General features: G+C 49.0%; 1 protein-coding gene across 1 annotated transcript in view; it reads right to left on the bottom strand.

The window, feature by feature from the left end:
* HLTF (helicase like transcription factor) overlaps positions 1-26917 on the bottom strand; it is a 109676-nt gene that overhangs the window by 58631 nt on the left and 24128 nt on the right. Inside the window, exons 5-10 of the mRNA XM_044289801.1 lie at positions 19699-19778; positions 14068-14142; positions 11985-12176; positions 11116-11205; positions 10477-10531; positions 689-740 (exon numbers count right to left, since the gene is read on the bottom strand). Coding sequence (XP_044145736.1) covers positions 689-740; positions 10477-10531; positions 11116-11205; positions 11985-12176; positions 14068-14142; positions 19699-19778 — 544 coding nt within the window. The remainder of the gene's footprint in view (positions 1-688; positions 741-10476; positions 10532-11115; positions 11206-11984; positions 12177-14067; positions 14143-19698; positions 19779-26917) is intronic.

The following is a 26917-nucleotide window of genomic DNA, read 5'->3' as shown; positions in this document are numbered from 1 at the left end:
CAGACATGGATAAACTACACGTATTTGATAGGACACTTATCCTGCACCATCTGTTCTGTGCATATTAACAAAACCATGTCAGTCACAGAAATCTACTTTGCAAGGGAAATACAAACATAACACACTTACTCATCGTCTCAATCAGTCTACTTGGCAACATCCTTTGAAAACAGGACTGTTAGGCCTCATGCACATGACCTTTTTTTTTTAAGGTCCGCAAAAACGGGGTCCGTAGGTCTGTGACCCGTGACCCTTTTTTCCGTCCGTGGGTCTTCCTAGATTTTTGGAGGATCCACGGACATGAAACATGAAAAAAAAAAGATCTAAGTCAAGTTTGCCATTGAAATGATAGGAAAAAACGGACACGGACGACAATCTTGTGTGCATCAGTGTTTTTTCATGGACCCATTGACTTGAATAAGAATAGAGGGGGGGTCTCAGGTGCTCAGCACTGCCTCTGCCGAGACGACATGCCTGACTAGCCCGCAGTAGCTGGCAAAAGTGATCATGTGGGGCTGTTGGAGACAATAACGCTGCACCCCCAGAAACAAAGACTGTCAGGGAGCACCAAAGTGGCATTGCTGGAATGGCAGGAAATCATACAGGCGAGTTTTGTTATTTTAAAACACTGTACGCTTTTACCAATTTTGGGGGGCCTTGGAGAACCCCTTTAACATTCAATACATACCTTTTAGAGACTTTAGCCGAAGCATCTTGGCTGTTAGCAATCTCACGTGTTTCTTTGGTTCAAAGAAAAAAAGTTTATATAAAAAAAAATCAGTCATATCATCTAACCAGAGACAGACAAGACCAATCAGAATGCAGATAACCTGCCCCACTAACCCAGAGCAGTGTGTATCCTCTCACATCCAGCTAACCAGAGACAGACAAGACCAATCAGAAGGCAGAAAACAGCAATTTTTACATTTTGGGGATTTTTTTTTACAGCGTTCACTGCAACGTAATTTTATTATGTGGGTCACTACAATTTCTACACTTCTATACATTTTTAATATCTTTCTCTCCTCCTGTCAGCTCTGCAGCTGCTCCCTCATTCTCCCCCACACTGACAAGGAGGGGAAGGGGGGGCTTTAGCTGCTCATAACTCTGGTTTGGTACCAGCTAGAGATATGGGTTTTGTATTGTTTGGAAGCTGACATTCCAAACTTACCAGAATGACACCAATATGTTCAATACAGGGGAAGATATCACTGATAGAAATCGTGATGCAGTGAATGCAGCTGAAAGTGAAAGTAAAAGCAGGTTTTACCCGCGCTTATTCCCGACTCGATTTCTAACAGTGATTTATCCTCTGTTGCTTGGACTTTAGCTGTCATTCTGGTTCTTGTATGAAAGCAGCTTTCAAACAAGACCAGTTGCATGTTTCTAGCTGCTACATTTCAGGAGCATAAAAAAAGCGGCATCTAAAGCACCCTTCCCCCCCCCCCCAGTTTCTGCCCGAGCCCAGGCGCTCAGGGCTGTGCTCCTCCTCCCAGTGCTCTCCCGTATCTTGTTTAGATCAAAGAGGGGAGACGGCTGCACATGACAACACTTTGAGAAGATGCCTGCTCAATGTGAAAGTGACACGCATTTCTGGGTGTTATTATGAGGTGAAACTGAAAATTATAATATTTTAAAGCACAACAGCATTTATACAGCAGGGTGTACTATACCATTAGGGTATAAAAATGAAACAGCAGTTACACTTTAATTTTCACATAGGCGAGTGTCTGGGAAAAACGGTCCATGTGAAAGCCACACTTCCCAGACCAACCACATACCAACTAACCCGAATTCACTGAATCATAGTGATCTATGATGCATTGAGTTCCAGCCTGACTGAGGGTCTACTGTACTGTAATCAAATGAAGCTTTGAGTACAAGCACTGCAGTACCTCTTATCGTTAAAGGGCTTCTGTCACCCCCCAAAAGTCATTTTTCATTTTTGGGGTAATTAAAATCCTTATAGTGAGATTATTCAATATATAATGCTCTTCCATTTTTCTGTGGCTTAGTTTCTTTAGAAAAAAGGAGATTTTTGTATAACTTACCAGTTAAATCTCTTTCTCGCTCTTCCTTGGGGGACACAGACCTTGGGTATAGCTCAGCTCCCTAGGAGGCGTGACACTAAGTAAAACTGTTAAGCCCCTCCTCCATCAGCTATACCCTCAGCCTGGAGATAGAGGCTACCAGTTGCGTGTCCAAGTAGTGAAAGGATAACAACCAATAACGGAAACAACCAGCCAGCAACCCAACGGGGCGCCAAACCATAACCCTGTAACCAAACACAGAAGGGTGGGTGCTGTGTCCCCCAAGGAAGAGCGAGAAAGAGATTTAACTGGTAAGTTATACAAAAATCTCTTTTTCTCGCCCATTTTCCTTGGGGGACACAGACCTTGGGACGTTCAAGAGCAGTCCAAGAAGGGAGGGACCACAAACCCAAGGCGGAACACCACCAGAGCATCAGGAAACCGCTGCATGCAAAACCAGGCGGCCCAAAGCAGCATCCGCTGATGCATGCGTATGCACTCTATAGAACTTTGTGAAAGTGTGCAGAGAGGACCAAGTGGCTGCTTTGCACAACTGTTCAGCCGAGGCCCGATGCCTCTGCGCCCAGGAAGCTCCGACTGCCCTGGTGGAATGAGCAGTGACGCCGAAAGGCGGAGCTCTGCCCTTGGCTCGATAAGCCTCAGACACCGCCAGTTTAATGAAACGGGCAATAGCCACCTTGGAGACCGCCAAACCCTTGCGCGAACCCTCCGGAACCACAAACAGGGAGTCCGTGCGCCGAAAGGATCCGGTGACCTCCAAGTAAATCCTTAATGCCCTGACCACATCCAGACGGTGCAGTTCCCGTTCTCTGGGGTGGGAAGGAGAGGGACAGAGCGACGGAAGGACGATGTCCTCATTGATGTGAAAGGCGGAGACCACCTTTGGCAGGAAGGTCGGGACAGGCCGAAGCACAACCTTATCCTGGTGGAAGATCAGGAAAGGTTCGGAGCAAGAAAGAGTCGCTAACTCCGACACCCGTCGGAGAGACGTGATGGCCACAAGAAAGATGACCTTGCAGGACAGAAGGCGAAGGGAGACTTCCCGTAAAGGCTCGAAGGGGGCTGATTGGAGCGCCGAGAGCACCACATTCAGGTCCCAGGAAGGAACTGGAGGGCGGTACGGCGGAACAGAGTGAGCCACCCCTTGTAAGAAGGTCTTAATTGGCCCTAGAGGGGCCAGGGGACGCTGGAGAAGAATAGACAGCGCCGAAATCTGTCCCTTCAGAGAACTGAGGCTCAGCCCCAGGTCCAGACCCGACTGGAGGAAGGACAGGATTGTGGGAAGTGAAAACCGGAGAGGTGGGATGCTCCGGGACTCACAGAACCCCAGATAGGACCTCCAAACCCGATAGTAGATCCTAGAGGATACGGGCTTACGAGCACGGATCATGGTGCGGACTACGTCCGCAGAGAAACCCCGTCGCGTTAAGACAGCGGTCTCAATAGCCACGCCGTCAAACGTAGCGAGCCTAAATGCTCGTGGAAGATCGGTCCCTGAGAGAGAAGGTCTTCCCTGGAGGGCAGTGGCCACGGTGCGTCTGCCAACAGCAACATTAGGTCGGCGTACCAAGACCGGCGGGGCCAATCTGGGGCGATTAGAATCGCGGGAACGCCCTCTGCCGCGATCCTCCGAAGAACCCGTGGCAGGAGGGGAAAAGGAGGAAAGACGTACAGAAGGGAGAATTCGCGCCACGGAAGGACGAGCGCGTCGGCGCCGTATGCCTTCGGGTCCCGTGCCCTGGCCAGGTATAGGGGGACCTTGTGGTTGAATTTGGAGGCCATGAGGTCCACGTCGGGGCGACCCCAGCGAAGACAAAGGGCTTCGAACACCTCTGGGTGCAGGGACCATTCTCCCGGGTCGATGGTGGACCGGCTGAGGAAATCCGCCGCCCAGTTGTCCACCCCTGGGATGTAAATCGCAGATAAGGCCGGCACGTGCGTCTCCGCCCAGAGGAGAATGAGGGTCACCTCTTGCATCGCTGCGAGTGCCTCCCTGATGGTTTATGTATGCCACAGCCGTGGCATTGTCCGATTGGATCCGAACAGGGTGGCCCCTCAGTAGATGGGTCCAGTGTCTGAGGGACAGAAGAATCGCCCTCAGTTCCAGAATGTTGATTGGAAGTCTGGACTCCGATAGAGACCAGACACCCTGGACGGATCGGGGAGGGAAACCACCCCCCCCCCCACCCCCGTAAGCTGGCATCGGTGGTAATCACCAGCCAGTTCAGTGGAAGGAAGGACTTCCCCCTTAGAGGGATATGCAACCACCAGCTGAGGGAAGGTCCTGTCCAGACTCCTCGGTGATTTGTCCCAGGCCGACAGAATTGCCCTCTGAAAGGTGCGGGATCGGAATTGTGCGAACGGCACCGCTTCGAAACAGGCAACCATCTTCCCCAACAACCGCATGCTGGATCTGAGGGAAGGGCGGTGATGACGGAGGAGACTGCGAACCGACCCGCGAAGGGCCAGACGCTTGTCCGACGGGAGGCGGACCTCCGCCAACTCTGTATCCAGGAGCATCCCCAGGAAGATCAGCCGTCTGGAGGGGGTAAGGGAAGACTTGGGGTGGTTGATAATCCAACCGAACCGCGTCAGGGTCTCCAGAGTGAGTTCCACACTGCCGGATGCCTGAGAGAAGGAGGGTGCCTTGACCAAGATGTCGTCCAAGTATGGGAGAAGAAAAACGTAGAAGGGCCAAGACAGGGGCCAGGACCTTGGTGAACACTCGAGGAGCCGTCGCCAGACCAAAGGGAAGGGCGACGAATTGGAAGTGATCGTCCCCCACCGCGAAGCGCAGGAAGCGGTGATGACATGGAGCAACCGGAACGTGGAGATATGCATCCTGAACGTCGATTGAGGCCATGAAATCCCCCCTTTCCAGGGAGGCCACTGCGGACCTGAGAGACTCCATCCGGAATCTCTGCAGTCGGAGAAAACGGTTCAGGCGCTTTAGGTCCAAGATCGGTCGCACTGAGCCTTCCTTCTTGGGAACCACAAAGAGGTTCGAGTAGAACCCCCTGAACCTTTCCGTCGGAGGCGACGACACCCTTGTCCATTAGAGAGCGAATGGCCGCGAAGAAGGCGGCCGCTCGTACGGGATCCCGCGGAGGACGGGATCGGAAGAAACGGTCTGGCGGAATGGACGCAAATTCGATCTTGTATCCGCAAGATACAATCTCGAGCGCCCATGCGTCTGAGATGTGGGCCCGCCATACGTTCCTGAACAGGAGAAGGCGGCCCCCCACCCGGGTGGGTGGGGGCGCACCTTCAGGCAGAGGGCTGCTGGCCTGTGGGAGCCCGAGTAGGCTGGGACTTGCGCCAGGTAGGTTGCGTCCGAAAAAACGGCTTCTTGCGTCTATCCTGGGCTGGGCCAGAGGAAGAAGAACTGGCCGCCGGTCTAGACCCGGTGGGCTTGCGAAAGGACCGAAAACGGGACGAACCAGCGCGACCACGGGGGGCGCCCTTCGGCCTGGGGGAGGTGAGTACTCTTCCCACCCGTGGCCTCAGATATAAGTTCGTCCAGACGGGGCCCGAACAAGCGGGAACCCGTGAATGGTAGGCCGGCCAAAGAGAGTTTGGAAGCGGCGTCCGCCGCCCAAACCTTCAGCCAGAGTTCCCTCCTGACAGAAACTGCCAGGGCAGAGGAACGGGCAATGAGGGCACCCGCATCAAGGGAGGCCTCACAGACAAATTTCCCGGCCTGGACAATTAGTTGGGCTAAGGAACGGAGGTCCTGAAGAGGGACATCCGACCCTAACTCCTGTTCCAGTTGCAAACCCCATTCAGAGACCGCTTTACCAACCCAGGCGGAGGCAAAGACCGGTCTAAGGGCCGAACCAGAGGCAGTAAATATGGCCTTGGAGAGGGATTCCGTACGACGGTCCTCAGCAGACTGGAGGGAAGATCCGTCCTGTACAGGAATAGTAGTGCTTTTGGACAGGCGAGCCACGGGAGGATCAACCTTAGGCGGGGATGTCCACGTGGTCACAGAATCCGCTGGAAAGGGATAACAAATGTCCAGCTTTTTGGGTGTAATAAAGCGGACGTTAGGCCGGGTCCAAGCCTTGGATACCACAGAAGAAAAATCAGCGTGGATGGGAAAAACCTTGGAGGCCTGTCTGGGGCGGAGAAAGGACACGCCGGCCTGTTCAGAGCTGGGGGGGGTCATCGTGTATCTGAAAGGTATCACGGATGCTAGTGATAAGATGCCCCACCGCGGACGCCAATTTGGACGGAAGCTCTGAGTCCATGTCCACGTCCGAATCCGCCAGTTCTCCCTCAGAAGGCGTATCCCCCTTTGAGAGGATAGACTTGACTGAGCTCGCACGCATGGCGGAGAGAGCGAAGCATCTGGAGAAGATGTGCGCTCAACCCTTGAACGTTTCTGAGTATGCCGGGCCCTGGAAGATTCGCTGGGAGGCAGGGAACCAGTGGGGGCGGCAGAAACGGTAGTCCCAGCGGGTGCGACAGGGATTGTGGCAGCCTGCGGGAGAGGCGGTCTATCCACGAGACGGCCCACTACGTGTGTAAGGCTTTCCACCGCCTGAGACAGAGACCTAGCCCAGTCAGGGGGTTCAGAGGCACCGGGGGGCGCAGCGGGAAGCGGGCCCTGCACCGGGGCCTGACATGCAAGGCAATGCGGCTCAGATTGCCCACGCGGAAAAAGTTCCTTACAGGCGGTACAGGCATGATACCAGGGTTTGGGGGCACCCGTGGGATCTGACATGCTGAAATGTGGTCGTACTCTAATATAGAGACCACAAAGGGATATAGCAGCTATGACCAGGAGGGTTAGGAGAGGGTTAACTGTCCTACCAGTGCCTCAGAAGAACGTCAGGAGTAGAGAAGGACCAGATCAGCAGCAGCAGCAGCAGCAGGGAGCAGCAAACAGCAGTGAGCCAGCAGATAGCGCCCACAGAAGCCGAGCGATGTACACAGGAGCTTAGAGTCTCCCACCGTGTCCCAGCTTCCTGTCAGGAGTGAGGAAGCGCGGGAAAACCTCAGCAGAAGCGCAGGGAACAAGCCCCGCCCCCTCCAGCGCTTGAAATGTCTCCTGTGAAGGAGAACTTAACTCCGCCCCCAAAATGACGCGCGCGCGCGTAAGCCACGCCCCCTGCTGCCGAAAATACTCTCAGGGCTAAGAAGAAGCCAGATGCCAGAAAATAAAGGGCCCGCAGGCCCCAACAGTGCGGCGATTTTGCCCAGGTGGGTGACCCTTCCGCCACCATTGTCCCCTGCCCCGCCGATCCCGATCTGGCCATGTCGGGCATAAGCCCCGCCCCCCGTTCTCGGAACGGAGCGGGCGGCGGCGGGAAGGGAGAGAGGGAGAGAGTATGCTGGGCCCTGAAGAAAACAGCGTGGGGGAAACGGCGTAGGGGTGCCGAGGATATATCGGAGGGGAGCTGGGGAGGGTCTGCTGGAGCGCCCAGAATGAGCGACCACGGGTGCCCCCCTTACCCAGAGGGGTATGCTGCAGATAGGAACGGGGTATGGGCTGGAATAGCCATCTCACCGATCGACGTCTTCACCCTCAGTTCCTTCCAGCAGGGTCGCCCCTTCAGCCACTGGCACCGCAGTGGCAGGAAGCTGGGAGAGGGGCTTGGCGTGCGGGCGACCCCCTAGCTGGCGGGATGTAGGGGAGCCATTGCTGCCCAGATCCTCCTATTGCTTCTGTGGGGGAGGCAGCAGTGCAGATAAGTTGGCACTGGCGCAGCTCAACCCCAGGAGAGCAGAGAGGTCCAATGCGTCTCTGGTATCCCTAGGAAAAAATAAAATAACAAAATTAGAAGGAAAAATAAAACAACAAGGAGAAAACAGCCCTGCAGTAGCAGGGAGTGTCTTGCCTCCTTGGACACTAAGCTAAAACTGGTAGCCTCTATCTCCAGGCTGAGGGTATAGCTGATGGAGGAGGGGCTTAACAGTTTTACTTAGTGTCACGCCTCCTAGGGAGCTGAGCTATACCCAAGGTCTGTGTCCCCCAAGGAAAATGGGCGAGAAATGCACTTTTATAATATGTTAATTACCTGGCTACCAGCAAGTAGGGCGGTTGCTTGCTGGTAGCCACCGCATCCTCCTTTCAAAAAAACGCCCCCTCCTCCTGTTGGTTGACAGGGCCAGCGAACGCTCTCCTCCTTCGGCTGGCCCTTTCTGCGCTCCAAATCTCACGCTTGCGCCGTACCGGTCTTCAGTCGGCGCAGGCACACCGAGAGGATGACGCTCCCTCGGCTGCTCCTTCCTCAGTGCGAGGAGCGGCCGAGCGAGCGTCCTCCTCTCAGTGCGCCTGCGCCGACTGAACACCGGTGCGGCGCAGGCACGAGATTTGGAACGCAGACAGGGCCAGTCGAAGGAGGAGAGCGCTCGCTGGCCCTGTCAATCAACAGGAGGAGGGGGCGCTTTTTTTTTTTTAAAGGAGGATGCGCCGGCTACCAGCAAGCAACCGTCCTACTTGCTGGTAGCCAGGTAATTAACATATTATAAAAGTGCGTTTTTTAAAGAAACTAAGCCACAGAAAAATGTAAGAGCATTATATATTGAATAATCGCACTATAGGGATTTTAATTAGCCCAAAAATGAAAAATTACTTTTGGGGGGTGACAGAAGCCCTTTAAAGGGATTCTGTCACCTCCCCTCAGCCAAAAAACGATTTAAAAGCAGCCATGCAGCACAGCTTACCTGGATTAGGCTGTGCTGTTTTATCTTGAAATCCGTCCAGCAGTTACTTCAAAAAACGACTTTGATCAATAAGGAAATGCGTCCTGAAGGTGCCCAGAGGGGCGTTTTTTTCTTCCTAGTGAGCCCAGTACCGCCCCTCTTTCAGTGCCCAGCCCGCCTTCCTTGTATTTTCTAACTGCCGCCCCCAGCCTGCCACAGCCTCCCCTCCCTCTCCTCCCCCTCCCTCACGCCGAACGAAGTCTCGCACAGGCGCAGTACCCACTGAGGGCTGCGCCTGTGCGATCATCAGGAGACTGAGGGCGGCAGCTTCATCTTCGTCACTGGGCATGCGCCGAGCCCAGTGACGTCCGATGCTCGCTCTTCCCTCAGTCAGCAGGGAAGAGCGAGCATCGGACGTCACTGGGCTCGGCGCATGCCCAGTGACGAAGATGAAGCTGCCGCCCTCAGTCTCCTGATGATCGCACAGGCGCAGCCCTCAGTGGGTACTGCGCCTGTGCGAGACTTCGTTCGGCGTGAGGGAGGGGGAGGAGAGGGAGGGGAGGCTGTGGCAGGCTGGGGGCGGCAGTTAGAAAATACAAGGAAGGCGGGCTGGGCACTGAAAGAGGGGCGGTACTGGGCTCACTAGGAAGAAAAAAACGCCCCTCTGGGCACCTTCAGGACGCATTTCCTTATTGATCAAAGTCGTTTTTTGAAGTAACTGCTGGACGGATTTCAAGATAAAACAGCACAGCCTAATCCAGGTAAGCTGTGCTGCATAGCTGCTTTTAAATCGTTTTTTGGCTGAGGGGAGGTGACAGAATCCCTTTAAACATGAAAATAGCTGCTTAAAGGGCTTCTGTCACTCCACTAAACTCATTTTTTTGGGGGTCTCCCTAAAATCCTTATGCTGTGATTTCTCAATATATATAGCTATTATCCTGTTTGGTTTAGTAGTTCTATCAAAAAAATGACTTTTATATTATGCAAATTATCTCTCTAGCAGCAGGTAGGGCGGCTACCTGCTGCTAGCAGCCGCATCCTCCATTCATAATGACGCCCCCTCCTCATGTTGATTGACAGGGCCAGCGGACGTGCTCGTCCTCTGACTGGCCCTGTCTGCGTTTTAAATCTCGCGCCGGTCTTCAGTTGGCGCAGGCGCACTGAGTGGAGGACGCTCGCTCGGCCGCTCCATCCTCAGTGCGCCTGCGCCGATGACGTCACATGTACACCCGGCGCAGGCGCACTGAGGATGGAGCGGCCGAGCGAGCGTCCTCCACTCAGTGCGCCTGCGCCAACTGAAGACCGGCGCAAGATTTAAAACGCAGACAGGGCCAGTCAGGACGAGCGCGTCCGCTGGCCCTGTCAATCAACATGAGGAGGGGGTGTCATTATGAATGGAGGATGCGGCTGCTAGCAGCAGGTAGCCGCCCTACCTGCTGCTAGAGAGGTAATTTGCATAATATAAAAGTCAGTTTTTTTTTATAGAACTACTGAACCAAACAGAGTAATAGCTATATATATTGAGAAATCGCAGCATAAGGATTTTAGGGAGACCAAAAAAAAAAAAAAAAAAAAAAAAAATGAGTTTAGTGGAGTGACAGAAGCCCTTTAACTGGCCAGTTTGTCTCCCTAAGGACATTGGAGTTAGAATACGATGAGGTATAATGCTGTACTTGTAATAAAATGGTAATCATCTATTATTATAATTATCTAACAAATATAGATAATTTGTAAAAAGGACCTTCAAAATTACCTTGATTTGATAAAAACTTACCACTGCACTGTACTTGTGACTCTGTATTTCTAGATTTGCCAGCTTTATTAGTCTTCTGGATTGGAAACAAAAGAGGGAGATTACTACTCTTACAACAATAATGCTAAGTTTCCATATTATGTTTTTTTGGGGCAGTTTTTGAAGCCAAAGTCAGATATGCAGATATGGATATTAAACACAGGACACAAAGACTAAGGCACAGATTTACTAATCCTAAAGATTGAGTAGCCTTAGACCAAGTGTCTAAACCTGCACCAGATTTATCACAGGGGGATCAGGCTGGATGATAAATCTGGTGCAGGGGTAGACACTTTTCACTGACTCTACACCAACTATTAGTTGTCTTACTTTGAAACAGATTTTTACACCAACGCTGTGGTGTAATTTTGGTGCACAATGGCACATCTTAGGCGCTATCTGCTAAACCCACCCTCCACATGAAGAGTGTCAGAAAAAGATGCGACAAATTGGCCTCCTTTTTTGACAGATCTTTGGTGCAGACACATAAGTAAATTTATTTTAGGCCTCACAGTGCATCACAATAAAAAAATAAAAAAAAATAAAAAAACACACACCATGAATGGTCCAAAGAATGCCCAAAGCACCTGCGTGGCAATAGGACAAAAACACAAACCTCACCTGTTTTTCTGATCTGAATTTCCCAGTTGGCAAAGGTTGTCCATCATGAAAGTTTGTAAGAATTAATGCAATAACCGACAGGGTTTTCCCCTGCAGAACAGAAAGAATAACAAAAGAAAAGAAAATAATGGTAAATCACACTGACATAAAAAGATAACCACCCTGAAAACGTTATCTCTGGAGTAAATCACAGCTAGCAAGTAGCTGGTTACATTTTTTTGTAGCAATTGGATGACTCACCAGTCATTACAATGAAAGGGTAGCAGCACCATTCAGAGTCTTGGGCCACCTCAACTCCCTTCAGCTTCAGTCAGACAACATAATTCAGTCCATCCAATAAAGCAGATTTGCAAAATAAGACACTGGGTTGTCCTTTGACATTACCATTCTAAGCTGTTCAGATTGGACTATTGACTATCATGAGCTGACTTGGTGTCTCATGGGTGGAAAAGAACCGACATGGAGATCAAAGGTGTACAATGGAAAATTATAGCAACCCCTTATTTTTGTGATGGTGGAGGTTTCACCAATGATCATAAATTCATAGTATAGCTTTTGAAAGAAAACATAAAAACAGATTATATATGCTGATGTCAGCTGTAGAAGTAGGGAGAGAGAGATGACATCAGTATCTTAGCCAAAAGGGAACTGCAAGTAGTAAGTGTGTCTGTATAGCCCTGGGATCACAGCAGCCTCTGCAGTCGAGCTGTGTGTAATAATGTAGAGTGGATACGGCTGGAGTGGCAAGAACTTGGGATGTACTCAAAGATGCGGATCCTTTTTATGGTCTTCTTTTTACTTGGTGTTATCTACACTTAAAAGTAATTATACAATTATGTTTAGTAGTTATAATTAACAGAAATACATACTAAGCCCATGTCATCTGCCAAAATCCCTCCTCTGACACTTTCAGGTCTTTCTTTTTCTGCAAAGTTTGTAAGTGTGTTGTAGTAAAGGTTGCCCCTCTGTTCCCAAAAAGGAGGCAGCTCTGTGTTGTTCTCACGTGAAACCATCCAAGCCAAAGCCTGCTTCTGATGTGGAAGCAACACTGTCTGTATGCACTGTGAAAACAGGAGGCAAGTGATAGCGTTAGGCAACCACAGCATTTTGTCACCTTTCTGAAGCTCAGTTCTCTGAAGTTTTAAATTGAATGTATTGCAATGTTTCAGCTAATTAAGTTGACAGAGGCCATGTCTACATCTGTGGCGGGCATTCCAGCATTCTGTTCTGCCAGAGAAGCAAAATACCGGAATTGCTGTATCTGGCATAGTCGGGTCTGTCAGGTTTCCGGCACGAATACAGGTTTTCTGCATCTGGTCATTAATATACTAGCACTGCACAACAATTTAAAAAGTGTGGCTAAACTTATAAATAACTTTTATAAAAAAAAAATATTACCTTATCTTTCTCCCCATAAGACCCAAAGTGGGGGAAAAACGTCACTGCGTCTTATGGGGCAAATACTAATGAGCGCTTCCATTATGGAAGCGCTCATTACTACCGCAGGAGAGCAAAGCGGTGAAGGCTCTGTACTCACCACTTCCTGGTCATCAACTGTCGGCTGCGCTGTGCACACCATGAGGGCGCACAGCACGTTGGGTCACAGTACAGCATGGGGGTCTTTATATTGGGGTCTGATTGGGGGTCATTCACATAGAGGTCTGATCTGGGGTCTGATTAACATTGGGGTCTGACTGCTGGTCTGATCTGAGGTCTAATGAAACATATTTTGCACTTTAGGTGCCTATTTCACTAGGAAAACATTAATAAATAAAGCACATTAGAAAAATTTATTGAATCACATTTACAATAGGTTTTAATACAGTTTATTTATAAGGTTAGGTATACTTTAATGTAGAATGTTAATCCAGGTATCTGTCAGACATTTCATCCAACAGCTTATTCAGACTATTATATGTACACCAGATGTCGGGTCTTTGAAGATGGTGCCCACTCTGAGTGAGTGCCAAAGCTGCTGGGTGCCGGCTGTTTTACACAGCAGACACCCAGTGACAGAGTCTGATCGGCGAGAACACCAATCATGGACTCGTAACTAGTTATGAACGAACTTTAGTTTTATAAGTTAGAGTATGTTCTGTATTGCATTATGGATTCCGTTACCACAGACCATGACGCAATTCCATGACAGAACAGCGTCTGAGTGGTCAAATACCAGGAGCTCTGCACTCCCTGTGGCGAGACAGTGATAGCCATATGGTTGTTATAGCAGCCTAGGCCTGTAATAGCAAAGTTCCTATCAAGCCTTGCCTGTGGGCATAGTAAATCTACCATAGACTTTAATGGTAAATCACTGCAGTCTATGAGAGAAGCGATCAGAATCACAATTTAGAACTATTAACTGCAGTAATAAATTAGTAGAACTGCAGATAGGGGGACCAAGATCACTATCTTTTAATTTTTCCTAAAATAAGTGTTCTAAAAATATAAAGATTCAAATACAACCCTCCTTTCCTCATTTTAAAAAATAAAGATAATTGGCATTTCTGTCTGCGATTTGGTGCGGATCAGTCACGACTCACAATGCAAGTCAATGGAGACAGATCCGTTTTCTCTGACACAAAAGAAAACTGATCCGTCCCCCATTGACTTTTAATGGTTTTAGAGACGGATCCGTCATTGTTATTTTAGAGACAATACAACTGGATCCGTTCAAAACTGATGCAGACAGCTGTATTATCACGGCAGAAGTATTTTTTGCTGATCCATGACGGATCCAGCAAAAACGCTGGTGTGAAAGTAGCCTCCCTTATATGGCTACGTGAATGGAAAAATAAAGTTATGGCTCCTGGAAGGCAGGCAGTACAAAAACAAATAAAAAAATTGCATAAATAGAGAATCACTGTGGCAGGAAGGGGTTAAGCATGCCCATTGAAAAGACCCTGGAAAAAGAAAGGTTACAAAAAGAATAATAGGTAAATAATAGAAATTCACCTTTGCAGGCTCCATTTCTTGCGTTTTGTCATCTTCTTTTAAATCTTCAAATAATTTATCAAATTCAGACTTTAACTAAAATAGAAATATTCCAATACAATATATATCAGAGCTCATCTCTCATGAACTATCCGATTTACATTCAAGAGTTCTAAGCAGAAGTCTGATACAAGATGGCACTGCTGAATAAGGCAACAGTCACAGGATTACTTACCTCCACATGATAGTAATCAGATCCTATTACTGAGGCTTTCCTGCCTCTACTGTCAACTAGATGGTATTAGCTAAAACACTGTAAGCGATCAGGGGGCATCAAAGTCATTAACTGAATACAGTATTAGGGTACATTCACATGCAGCATCTGCGTCCTATATTCGTTTGGGTTGTTTCGGTGGCACGCGCATGGATTTCTGGAAACATTGGACAGATGAATGGAAACATTTTACAATTAAGAATCCAAAGTTTGGTTTGGTACCGGCTGGTTCCTCGGTAGCAAACTCGACTTTGGAATCCTAATTTTAAATGCTTTTAAAAAACAGAAAAGAAAACCAATTTCATTCACCGAAATCTCGCACAACTTCAGGTGAAATGAAGTTTGCCTAAACTTGGGCAATACATTTTAACCCCTTCGCTACCAGCACTGTACATGTACAGCACTGGAGTGATGTACAAACATGCCGCCGGTTCGCAAAAGCAGCGGGCGTCATGGCTGGCGGGGTGTCGACTGTTTCATTGAAGCCATCAAGTGAGATTACAGCATCTAAAAAGGGTGAAAAACCAGTCCTCTGTGGCCAATGAGGATGCCAGTAATTGATTTTAATGCGCAGGGCATTTAAGCCGCAATTCTTATCCAGCAGGTGGCAGGCCAAATGAGCAATTCTGAACAATTAATGGGTGTTAAAATCCATGATTGTTTGCAACTTTATTTATTTTTTTAGTGGATTTTGTAGGTTCAAATATGATCTTCAAAAATAATTTTACAAAAATCTTGGTACTGTTGTAATCGGACTTACCAAGAAAAATGAAGGGCACAGGTCAGTTTTACCGAAAACGGAACGCCATGGGAAAATAACCCGTAAACCGGTGGAGAGGAATTACGATTTTTTTTTCCCAATTCCACCCCATTTGGAATTTTTTTTCTGCTTCCCACTACATTATATGCCATATTAAATGGTGGCATTAGAAAGTACAACTTGGTCAGCCAAAAATAATCCCTCATACAGCTATGTGAAGGGAAATACATAAAACGAAAAAAGTGGATCAAAGATAGGGAAGAAAAATGAAACCGAAAAAAAATCCAGTATTCTAAGGGTTAATGTTGTACAGAGACAGCATTAAAATCTAAGTGTTTCAGAGAAGTGACTTCAGATTGATGATCAGAAGCTCAATTTGCTCCACCCTAGTGGCGATGATTAAGCAGCTCCCTGTGGAAGATCTGAATGTTTCTCCCATTTTCAGGCAAACAGTACTCAATCTCTCAAAGGGACTGTCCCATTGCTAACACTTTTGTCTCCTATCTACAGAATAGGGAATGCGCGTTATCGACAGGGGTCCAACCCCTGGGGACCTTGACGATCATGAGAATGGGGGCCCCAGGATTCTCCTGTTTGAATGGCGTTGTGATCATGTGCGTCACTGTAGGACTGCTGGAGACAGCTGATAGCTTCTCGCCCTTAGCACTGCAGACAGTTTGCAGCAAGCAGACGTCCCTCCTCTCCAACAGTCCCCAGCGCCTTACAGGGGTGGATACAGAAACTACATGACAGGCTGTGACTGGACACTTTGTATATTGCAGCTTTCTTATTCTAGTGGGGGACAACAAAGAGAATATCAAAGAACCAGTGCATGGCAGGTAATGAAAGCATTAGAGAAAGCCGATTGGGTTTACACAGCCGGATGACGAATGGTTTATCACTGGAGGGACAATAGGTCTGTAGGGTAGAAATAAGGGCCCGTAGTTAATACAGCTTCATTTACGTTTGTGTTGGAAGTTCCATTAAAATTGGTGGACAAGATAGTGCAACATGCTGCACCATCGTGACAAAATGGCAAGCCACATGACAGTCCCTGGGTCCGTCAGGCAGAGTCCATCATGAATGGACGGACCAGGGCAACCCGTGCCATGACAATCTCAATCCCTACAATGTCCCTTTAAAACTCTCCCCGTCCCCGTACCTATGCTGTCTATCCTTATAATGCCCTTTATACACTATCCCATATGGATATCCGGGTAATAGTGTATAAGAAAAAGATATCGCTTATATAGTCACGTGTCCATATGGCTATTTAGGTTTAGTGGGAACTCCACACAAATTGGAGCTACATCACATCTTGCCCCCTGGAGGCCTTTACAACATGTTCATCTAGAACCGCTGACTTGGAGGTGGACCAGCTAAGTATACTCTTTACTGGGATTTAAGTCTGTTTATCTTTACATAACTGTGTGCGGACTCCTGTTATAGTCAGTGATTGGTCTTTTGGTTGTGGCCTCCAGATCTAAGATCCGTTTTCATTGATATCTATCTGACATCTGTTGAATACTTTATGTGTTCGATTGACACTGTTTTCGTTCCCTGATGAACCCCTTCAATGAGAGGAAGGGGGGAAACGCGTCGGGACACGTGACTATATAAGCGATATCTTTTTCTTATACACTATTACCCGGATATCCATATGGGATAGTGTATAAAGGGCATTATAAGGATAGACAGCATAGGTACGGGGACAGAGTGTGCCTACCATCAAGACACATCTCCGGGCTGAGGAGGAGTTTTAAAGGGACATTGTAGGGATTGAGATTGTCATGGCACGGGTTGCCCTGATGCGTTCCCCCCCCTTTTTTCCTCTCATACTAATCTACCTGTCTGATTTTGCTCGTTCGTGTGTTTATTGTACTGTATGTGTTTGTGTTTGTGGTACTAGTTGTCCCTCTTCAGGGAATTTTAATTGACCTAAATAAATGTTAAATTTTAGGTAGTCGTACTTCAGTGATATTGATTTAATAATTCTACGACTACCCTCTTTATCTATAATTAGAGCTTTACCATCATGAATGGACCCGGCATTTCCAGTAAAGAAGCAGAACTACAGAAATAGCACAGATGTCAAGAAGCCCAAGCCTGGCGTATATAACACTAGTCTCAGTATATGACGAAAATATTCATCATGGAGCACTGCTACTTAGAGCTCCATGACTAATATATTCGTCATGTCTATGTACATGGTGACAGTGCTAAGATGGCAGCTGTTACACACAGCAAAAGATCTCAGCTAACCGGCCTGGGACCAATGAGGACAGTCCCAAGCCGGTGATCACCGATTGGCCAGTCTGTATAGAGAAGATAGTAATGTCCGTTACAGGTTCTGATCCCCATAGTTTGTGACTGTGGGGATCAAAACCTGGTGAAAAGTTTAGATGGCCTCCCGTGGAGCTCCAAGTGTGCCCCCAATCATTCAGGATGGCCGGTCCCCCAGCGCCCCAATCATGTTCAGGACGGCCAACAGATATAACGTATTATGTTGCCAATTCAAGCAGTAAAGAGAAATAACTTTATTATATATTATTTAGCATATACATTGTATATGCTGAATTAATGCTCCACCTCACTTGTACAGATTTATGAAAAGTGGTGTAAAGTAGAAAACTGGATTACAGTAGTTGTCCATAGCAGATTCCACCTTTCATTTTCCAAAGGCTGGATGGAATCTGATTGGTTGCTATGGGCAACTACTGTAAGCAGTTCTCCTTTACACCAGCTCTATTACAGTACAAAGCAGCATTTACAATTATACAGGCGTCTGAGCTTAAAGCATCCAGCATGCAGAGCTCTCTCTGGTGGCTGAAACGGGAATAGATCTCCACATTGTATTATATGAACTAAGCTGTCAGCGGAGAAGAAGTCTGGTCAAGGGCTAAATGCTGCTACAGACTGAATACAGGACTTTACCGAGGATTAGTGCAAGTAATGAAATGTACTTAAAATCTATATATTAATGTGTCAAATTATAATCAAAGATCCCCCACTAAACGATTATTATTATTTTTTGTATACTTATAATCCCTATCCTGCGATATTGCCATACATTATATTAATAATTTTTGTTCAGTGGATTTAGCAAAAAACATACTTTTAAGATATGCTAATTACCTGTCTACCAGCAAGTAGGGTGTCTACTTGCTGGTAGCGGCCGCAGAAAACCGCCGCCTCCTTCTGTTAATTGACAGGGCCAGCCGCGATCTCCTCCTCCGGCTGGCCCTGTCAGCATTTCAAAAATTGCGCGCCTGTGTTGATTCGGCGCAGGCGCTCTGAGATAAGGAGGCTCGTCTCCTCAGCACTCCCTCAGTGCGCCTGCGCCGATGACGTCACCGAAAGAGAAGAAATAAAAATAAAAGTTTAGTGGGGTGACACAACCCCTTTGGGTTGTCTCACTTCGGCAAATAGCATTTATTATGTAGAGAAAGTTAATACAAGGCCCTTACTAATGTACTGTTATTGTGTATACTGCCTCCTTCGCTGTCCGGATTCATTTTCCCATCACATTATACACTGCTCGTTTCCATGGTTACGACCATCCTGAGAGGCCGGCACTTTTTCCTTTAGTGTGCAAGCTGGACCACTCCTCGTGGATTACAGGGTGGTCTGTAACCATGGAAACGAGCAGTGTATGATGTAATGGAAAAATGAATCCAGCCAGCAAAGGAGGAAATATGGACAATCACAATACATTAATAAGTATCTTGCATTAACTGTATCTACATGATAAATGCCATTTTCTGAAGTGAGACAACCCCTTTAAAGGGCTTCTGTCACCCCACTAAAGTGATTTTTTTTTTTGGGCTGGTGAAATTAGTTATATTGCGATATATCACAATATAATTGTGTCACTTACTTTGATCCAGCAGTTTCTTCAAAAAACGAAGTTTTATCATATGTAAATTCGGTCTCTAACAGCAAGTAGGGCGGCTACTTGCTGCTAGCTGCTGCAGAAATCCGCCCTCTCGTCGTGTTGATTGACAGGGCCAGCCGGGATCTCCTCCTCCGGCCAGCCCTGTCGGCATTTCAAAAATCGCGCGCCTCTGTGGATTCGGCGCAGGCGCTCTGAGATGAGGAGGCTCGTCTCCTCAGAACTCCCTCAGTGCGCCTGCGCCGATGACATCACCGAAATAGAAGACGTCATCGGCGCAGGCGCACTGAGGGAGTGCTGAGGAGACGAGCCTCCTCATCTCAGAGCGCCTGCGCCGAATCCACAGAGGCGCGCGATTTTTGAAATGCCGACAGGGCTGGCCGGAGGAGGAGATCCCGGCTGGCCCTGTCAATCAACACGACGAGAGGGCGGATTTCTGCAGCAGCTAGCAGCTAGCAGCAAGTAGCCGCCCTACTTGCTGTTAGAGACCGAATTTACATATGATAAAACTTCGTTTTTTGAAGAAACTGCTGGATCAAAGTAAGTGACACAATTATATTGTGATATATCGCAATATAACTAATTTCACCAGCCCAAAAAAAAAAATCACTTTAGTGGGGTGACAGAAGCCCTTTAATATAAGCTTCAAATCAGGAAAGTAATCAATTTGTAACATTATACATAGAATTAATAATAATAAAAAAAAAACAACATCCAAACACAGACCTGCTCTAGTGTCAACTGCACAGGAGGAGAGGCACCAGAGCCGGACCCAGCACCTAGCGATGGGAAGCTTTTCCCAGAACCTGAAATGTGAAGCATTGTGAGAAACGCTTTAACATGTAAACTCAAAAATAATATAATTATATATACATGCTATATAGTGTGTGTAGAGACATTGCAGGACAAGTTGTATTTTTTATGTCTCCATTTAGTGTATTGAAAAACAGGAAATTGTGTTACACAGCAGGCACCCACGGTGTAGAGAGCGGCATGAACTGATGACACCACTCCATACAGCTTTCACACCCCAATAATGTACCATTATATCAAGAGTCGCAAAGGGGATAAAAACTGGATTTTTGTACTTACCGTAAAATCCATTTCTCGTTGGATGCATTAGGGAACACAGGACCATGGGTATATGCCCAGCTGCCACTAGAAAAAGAAAAGTGTTGGCTCTGCCCAGATCGGCTATACCCTCTGCACAGACACTGAACTAACCAGTTGGTACAAAAGCAATAGGAGCACCAAAAACCAGAGCGAAGAATGAAAGCCAATATGACCTAAACCAGGAAGAGGACCAACAACCAAGAATCCTGGTAAACTGAATGAAAAAAGGATGGGATCTGTGTCCCCCCCCCCCCCCAATGCATCCAAGGAGAAATGGATTTTACGGCAAGTACAAAAATACAGTTTTCTTATGAATGGCATTGGGGGACACAGCACCATAGGATGTCCCAAAGCAGTCCCCGAGGGTGGGAAAAAACAGCCATGCGAAAAAACGAATGCAACGCCGCTTGCAGGACCTTGTGACCCAAACTGGAGTCAGCAGAGGCCAAGGAATGGATGTGGTAAAAACCTGGAGAAGGTGTGAACTGAGGCCCAGGTGGCGGCCTTGCAGACCTGGGAAGCAGAAGCCCGATGCCTGACCGCCCAGGATGCCCCGAGCGGTCAACCTGAAAGGGGGAACACGACCCTTAGCCACATAGGCTTCCTTAACAGCTGACCGAATCCAACGGGAGATGGTGGCCTTGGAGGCTTGTAAGCCCCCTACGTGAGCCCTTAGGGACGACAAATAGGGAGTCTGAGTGATGGAAGGACTCAGTTAACTTGAGATACAGCTGGAGCGCCCGGACCAGGTCTAGATGATGGAGAGACCGCTCTCTGGGATGAGAGGGGTTGGGACAGAATGAAGGCAGCACAATCTCCTCATAAGGCTCCATTCAGACGTCCGCACTTTGGGTCCGGATCCATTCCGCAATTATGCAGAACGGGTGCGGACCCGTTAATTTTAAATGGGGAGGGAAAAGATGAGGACAGCACACAGTGTGCTGTCCGCATCCAAATTTCCGGTCCGCGGCTCTGCAAAAAAATAGAAAATGTCCTATTCTTGTCCGCAGCTGTGGACAAGAATAGGCATTTCTATTGTGGTGCCGGCCCGATGTTTTGCGGATCCGCAAAACACTGCAGACGTGTGAATGGACCCTTAATGTGGAAAGAACAAACCACCTTGGGGAGAAAGGTGGGAACCGGGCGTAGGACAACTTTTTCCTGGTGAAAAACCAAAAAGGGGGACCAGCATGAGAGCGCCGCCATCTCACAGACTCTGCGAGCAAGCTTAAAAGAGACAAAAGGAAAGGGAGATGTCCTTGAAGGACTCAAAGGGTGAGGACTTAATGGCATCCAAGACCAGATTCAAATCGCATGGTTCCATGGGAGAACAGAAGGGGGGGGACGCGATGAGCCAACCCCTGAAGGAAGGTTTTAACTTCAGGGGTGCAAAGCCAAAGGTCTTTGGAAAAAGACCAGCAAAGCAGAGACTTGACCTTTAAAGGAGGCAAGGGGGAGGTCCTTCTCAAGCAGGTCTGAAGAAAGGCAAGAATCCTTAGGATGGAAAAATGGAGAGGGTGAACACCGCTGGATTCACACCAGTAAAAATAAGCCTTCAGGTATTATGGCAAATCCTAGCCGACTGGGATTTACGCGCCTGAAGCATGGTTTGGATGATTGACTCAGAGGCCGCGGAACCTTGGCCTCAACAGCCACGGCCTTCAAATGAAGCTGAAGTAAACTCAGGTGGAACTGCGGACCTTACGAAAGGAGGTCAGGGCGCAGTGGGAGACCTGGCGACGTAAACGGGAAGTTTGTGATTCAGTTGGGAGGCAAAAAGATCCACGTCTGGGATGCGCCAAAGCTGGCAGAGCCAATTGTCGACTTTGGGGATGTGGACAGCAGAGAGAGCAGGAATGTGTCTCTCTGCCCACCGCAGAACGCAAAAGGGTTCCCTTCAGGACCTCCACGCTTCTGGTGCCCCCCTGGTGGTTTAAATAAGCAACCGCAGTGGAGTTGTCCGTCTGAGTCCGGACAGGATGACTGCAGTGGAGGGGAGTCCAACAAGTGAGAGCTAAGTAAATGGCCCTGAGCTCTAGGATGATCCACTGACCCTGGGATGTGAGAGACCCGAAGACTGCCCCCCCCCCTAACCCGCCAGGCTGCCATCGGTGGGGATCACCTGCCAACAGGGCGAAGGAAGGACCTGCCGAGGGAGATGGATCGAGGGTTCAGTCACCAAAGCAGGTCCTGGTTGACTTGAGGAGAAAGGCAGATCAGACAGTCGAGGCTTGACGTAACCTTGTTCCACCGGGCGAGAATTGAGAGCTGAAGGGATCAGGTGTGGAATTGGGCATAAGGGATTGCCTTGAAGGCGGCAACCATCTGGCCCAGGGCGCGCATGCACGTCCTGATGTACAGAGGAAACACCTCGAAGGTGAGCCACCCCTGACTGGACAGCCATGACCTTGTCCTGCGGGAGGAACACCCGTCCGAGGAGAGTGTCGAGGACCATGCCCAGGAATTCTATCTTCTGGCTGGGGACAATAGAGGACTTAGAGCGATTCACTAGCCATCCGAACTTGGATAGCACGGTCAGGGTGACAGGTCGTCCAGGTAGGGTATCACCGCAACCCCCCTGGTACGGAGGAGTGCAATGAGGGGAGCCATCACCTTTGTAAAGAGATAACACAAAAAGATCGCTGTTCCTTCGCCGTTTCCTCCACTCTCCTCCTTTTACTTCCTCCTTCGTCACTCCCGAGTCTCCGAACCAAAGGGCAATAGTGCATATACTCCTCACACCTTCAAAAAAAAAAGAGGAAACAGCAAAGTAACAGCGATCTTTTTGTGTTATGTCTGGGATCCTTTGTATTCAAGCGCGGACCCTTAACATTTTTATTTTATGTATTTGGGCTAGAGGAAGTTGGGACCTACTTCCTAAATCGGGACTGCAGCTTTTAATAGCACCTTTTCCGATCCACATATTTTTTTTTTTTATATATACCATCCTTAGGGCAGACGCCAGATCGAAAGGTAATGCCACGAACAGAAAATGCAGAGAACTTACCGCGAAGCGAAGGTACCTCTGATGAGACAGAGGACAGAGCTATGGGTACGTGCATATAGGCATCCCAGATGTCGATGGACGGCAGAAACTCGCCCACCTCTAGGGAAGCTAACACCGACCTGAGAGATTCCATGTGAAAGTGATGGACCCAGAAAAATTATTGAGGATTATATGGGGCAAAGAGAACCATCCTTCTTGGGAACAGTGATAAGGTTCGAGTAAAACCCCTGAAAGCGTTCCTAAGTCAGGACAGGGACAATCACTCCTTGCGTGTGAAGGAAATGAATGGCCACCTTGGAGGGGGACATGGGTGTCGACAACTGGAAGAACCAAACTGTGGGAAGGGCGGAGAATTCTATCTTGTAGATACTACCTTCAGAACCCAAGCGTCGTCCACGTTTGCACTCCAGGAATCCTGAAGGGAGAGCAACTGACCCCCCCCCCCCTCCACTCAAGGGGGCGACTTGAGCGGGGGAAAACCTTCATGCAGATTATGGCTTTGCAGACAGGGGTTTGGAAGGCTTAGGGCAGGCGTGCCAGCAGGGCTTGGTCTTAAAGGAAAGTCAAGCAGTCTTTTTGTCTTGACAGGAGGAAGAGTCCCAAAAGGAGCGAAACCGCTGAGAAAGCGATACGGACATGAGACAGCAGCGGCGGGGACAGTTCTGGGGCAGGAGAGAACTTTTACCGCCCGTGGCCTAAGAAATAAGTTCCTCCAAACGCTTTCCAAAAAGCTTACCACTCAGAAAGGTGAGCGATAGGAGCACCTCTTTAGAGGCAGCGTCCGCCGCCCAGGAGTGAAGCAAACCATGCAATGGATGGCCACAGAGTTGGCTGCCGCCCTGCTTGCACGGTGGGCGGATTTCTGGAAAACATCACAAAAGGTATCGGGACACCTGGAGGAGTTGAGAAGCAAGCAGCTCTCCCTGATCGGAACCCAAGGGCAAGGACCAAACAAGCTGTTTGGCCCAGACCACACAGGCCTTTGCAACCCATGACGCAGTAAAGGCGGTAAGAATCGTGGGAAAAACGGGGCCCTCCGGAAAAAGAAAAACAGGTGGAGGGGAAGTGACGCATGGGTAGGGGAAAAACTGAGCAAAAGAAGCACCTGGGGGCCCAGGGACAGACCGGAGAAAAATGCGGCATAGTCCCGGCCGAAGCCGGGGACAAAATTAGGAGAGACCGGGGAGAGGTGTGGGTGTCCAGGGAAAAGGAGGGAACCCAAAAAGGGGGGGGGCAGGAGGGGGTAAATGGAGAAGAAAAAAAGTAGAGGGGGTGGCGGCTAACCCGGAGGGAGAGTACTTACCGTCCGGCATCTTTAGGTGCCGCAGGGTCACCACTTCGGCAAATTCCCACTTACATGGAATTGCCGGCATGCCAGGGTACGCCCCCGCAGGGTGTGCTACTGAGGTGGATATCCACAATGAAGACCCATCCTGCAGCAGGCAGGGGCCTGCAGAAGAAAAGAATAAAAAAAATAAAAAAGAATAAAAAAAAAAAGCAGCGAGACCTGCAAAACTTAAACTGGTTAGTTCAGGGTCTGTGCAAAGCCCATCTGGGCAGAGCCAACACTTTTTCTAGCGTCAGCCTCCTATAGACAGCTGGGCATATACCCATGGTGCTGTGCACCCCAATGCCATTCACGAGAAATGATTATTTCTTTTATTGAAGGAAAAAGCTGGCAATTACTCTTACTGGTAATTTGATTTCCCGTAGCCTCCACAACGGCATTTGTAGGTGCTTGATCCCGCCTCCCAGGGACAGGAAACAACTGCGGAAGCCCAAATAAAGACATCTTCTCCTACATACTCCAGTTAATAACAGAGAACCGAAGATAATTCATAACAGCAGAACATCTCATAAACACACCGTGAAATTTTTTTCAACCACCAAATTTGTAAATATACACCACACGCAAAATTTTTATTTTGGGGGGGGACCCCAGGGCCGTTGTGGAGGCTACGAGAAATAAAATTACCGGTAAGAGTAATTGTCATTTCTATAACGCCTCCACACTGGCACTGGTAGGAGATTTTCAGAGAAGAGATTGCTTAGGGATGGACCACAGCCGAAAGGACTTTACGTTATTTTTATCCAACGGGCTATAGAAGCTTTTGAAGCTCCAAGACCCCTGTTTTTTCTCTGAAATCAGAGAAGGAGATGGTCTGACTTCCTAAAGGAATCTGTGGCCCTAAGGTATGCTAGAAGACACCTCCTGACTAGGGTTGTTGCGGGTATCGAAATTTCAATACCCAATCGATACTTTTGTCCTGGTATCGATACGATACCGGGATTTCCGTTTTTTCGATACTGGGCTGCGCTTCTGCCCAGCCTAGTATCTCTGAACATGAGCGCGCTGCTATCGGCACGCTCATGTTCTCTCAGCAGCACGGGGAGAAGGAAGCTGTCCTCCCTCCCCCCTGTGCTGCTGCCACAGCCACCAAAGAGAAGAGAGGGGGGGGGGGGGGTGGGCGCACTGCACCACCAATGAGGATAGAGGGGCGGAGGAGGGGCGGGCGCACTGAGCCACCAATGATAGGACTATTCCCATTTCCCACACAGAGCGGCGCCCAGCGATGTCTCAGCACTCACCATTAGTCCTGGGCGCCGCTCCGTTCGCCCGCAGTGCCCCATTACTGTCTCCTCTTCTGCTCCACATGCTGCTGATTACTATCGGAGCGATGGGAGGAGACATCAGCTTCACTAGTGGGCGTTCCTTCTCCCTGCGCTGCGATTGGACAGCGCTACAGCCAGGAAGAAGGAACGCCCACTAGTGAAGCTGATGTCTCCTCCCATCGCTCCGATAGTAATCAGCAGCATGTGGAGCAGGAAAGGAGACAGTAATGGGGCACTGCGGGCGAACGGAGCGGCGCCCAGGACTAATGGTGAGTGCTGGGACATCGCTGGGCGCCGCTCTGTGTGGCCTGATAGTGAAAGTCAGTCTTTAACACAATACAGGAGGCGGGTGCCGGCAGCAGAATCGCATTGCCGGCACCCTGCCGCTGACAGGGAGCTGCCATCAGAGGCAGTTAACCCCTCAGGTGCGGCACCTAAGGGGTTAACTGCTGATCTGCCAGTACCCGCCTCCTGTATAAAGGGGTAATTTATCATTGGTGGTTCAGTGTGCCCCTCAACCCCCCATCCCATTAAAATCATTGGTGGCACAGTGCGCCAGCCCCTCTCAACCCCCCAGTATTAAAATCATTGGTGGCAGTGGCCACAGGGACCTCTCCCCTCCCCCTCATTGGTGGTGCAGTGGCAGCTTCTGATCGGAGCCCCAGCTGTGTAAGCCTGGGGCTACGATCAGTTACCATGGCAGCCAGGACGCTACAGAAGCCCTGGTTGCCATGGTAATATCCCTGATGCTGTGTGCACAAGGCACAGAGCAGCAGGGACAGTGTGAAGTCCTATTCACCCTGATAGAGCTGAATAGGACAAGGGATGAAAGATCCCAGGTTCTAGCCCCTAAGACGGATCCGCTCATATAATGCAGACGGTGGCTCCGTTCAGAACGGATCCGTCTGCATTATATTGTAAAAAAAAATTCTAAGTGTGAAAGTAGCCTGAACGTCCAGACTTTTACATTGAAAGTCAATGGGGGACAGATCCGTTTGAAGATTGAGCCATATTGTGTAATCTTCAAACGGATCCGTCCCCATTGACTTCCATTGTAAGTCTGGACGGATCCGCTTGCCTCCGCACGGCCAGGCGGACACCCGAACGCTGCAAGCAGCGTTCAGGTGTCCGCCTGCTGAGCGGAGGCTGAACGCTGCCAGACTGATGCATTCTGAGCGGATCCGCGTCCACTGAGAATGCATTAGGGCTGGG

The sequence above is a fragment of the Bufo gargarizans genome, chromosome 4, assembly GCF_014858855.1.
Source record: "Bufo gargarizans isolate SCDJY-AF-19 chromosome 4, ASM1485885v1, whole genome shotgun sequence".
Taxonomy (NCBI): Eukaryota; Metazoa; Chordata; class Amphibia; order Anura; family Bufonidae; genus Bufo; species Bufo gargarizans.
The sequence above is the reverse complement of the archived record's forward strand: the minus strand, read 5'-3'. Positions and strand labels throughout refer to the sequence as shown.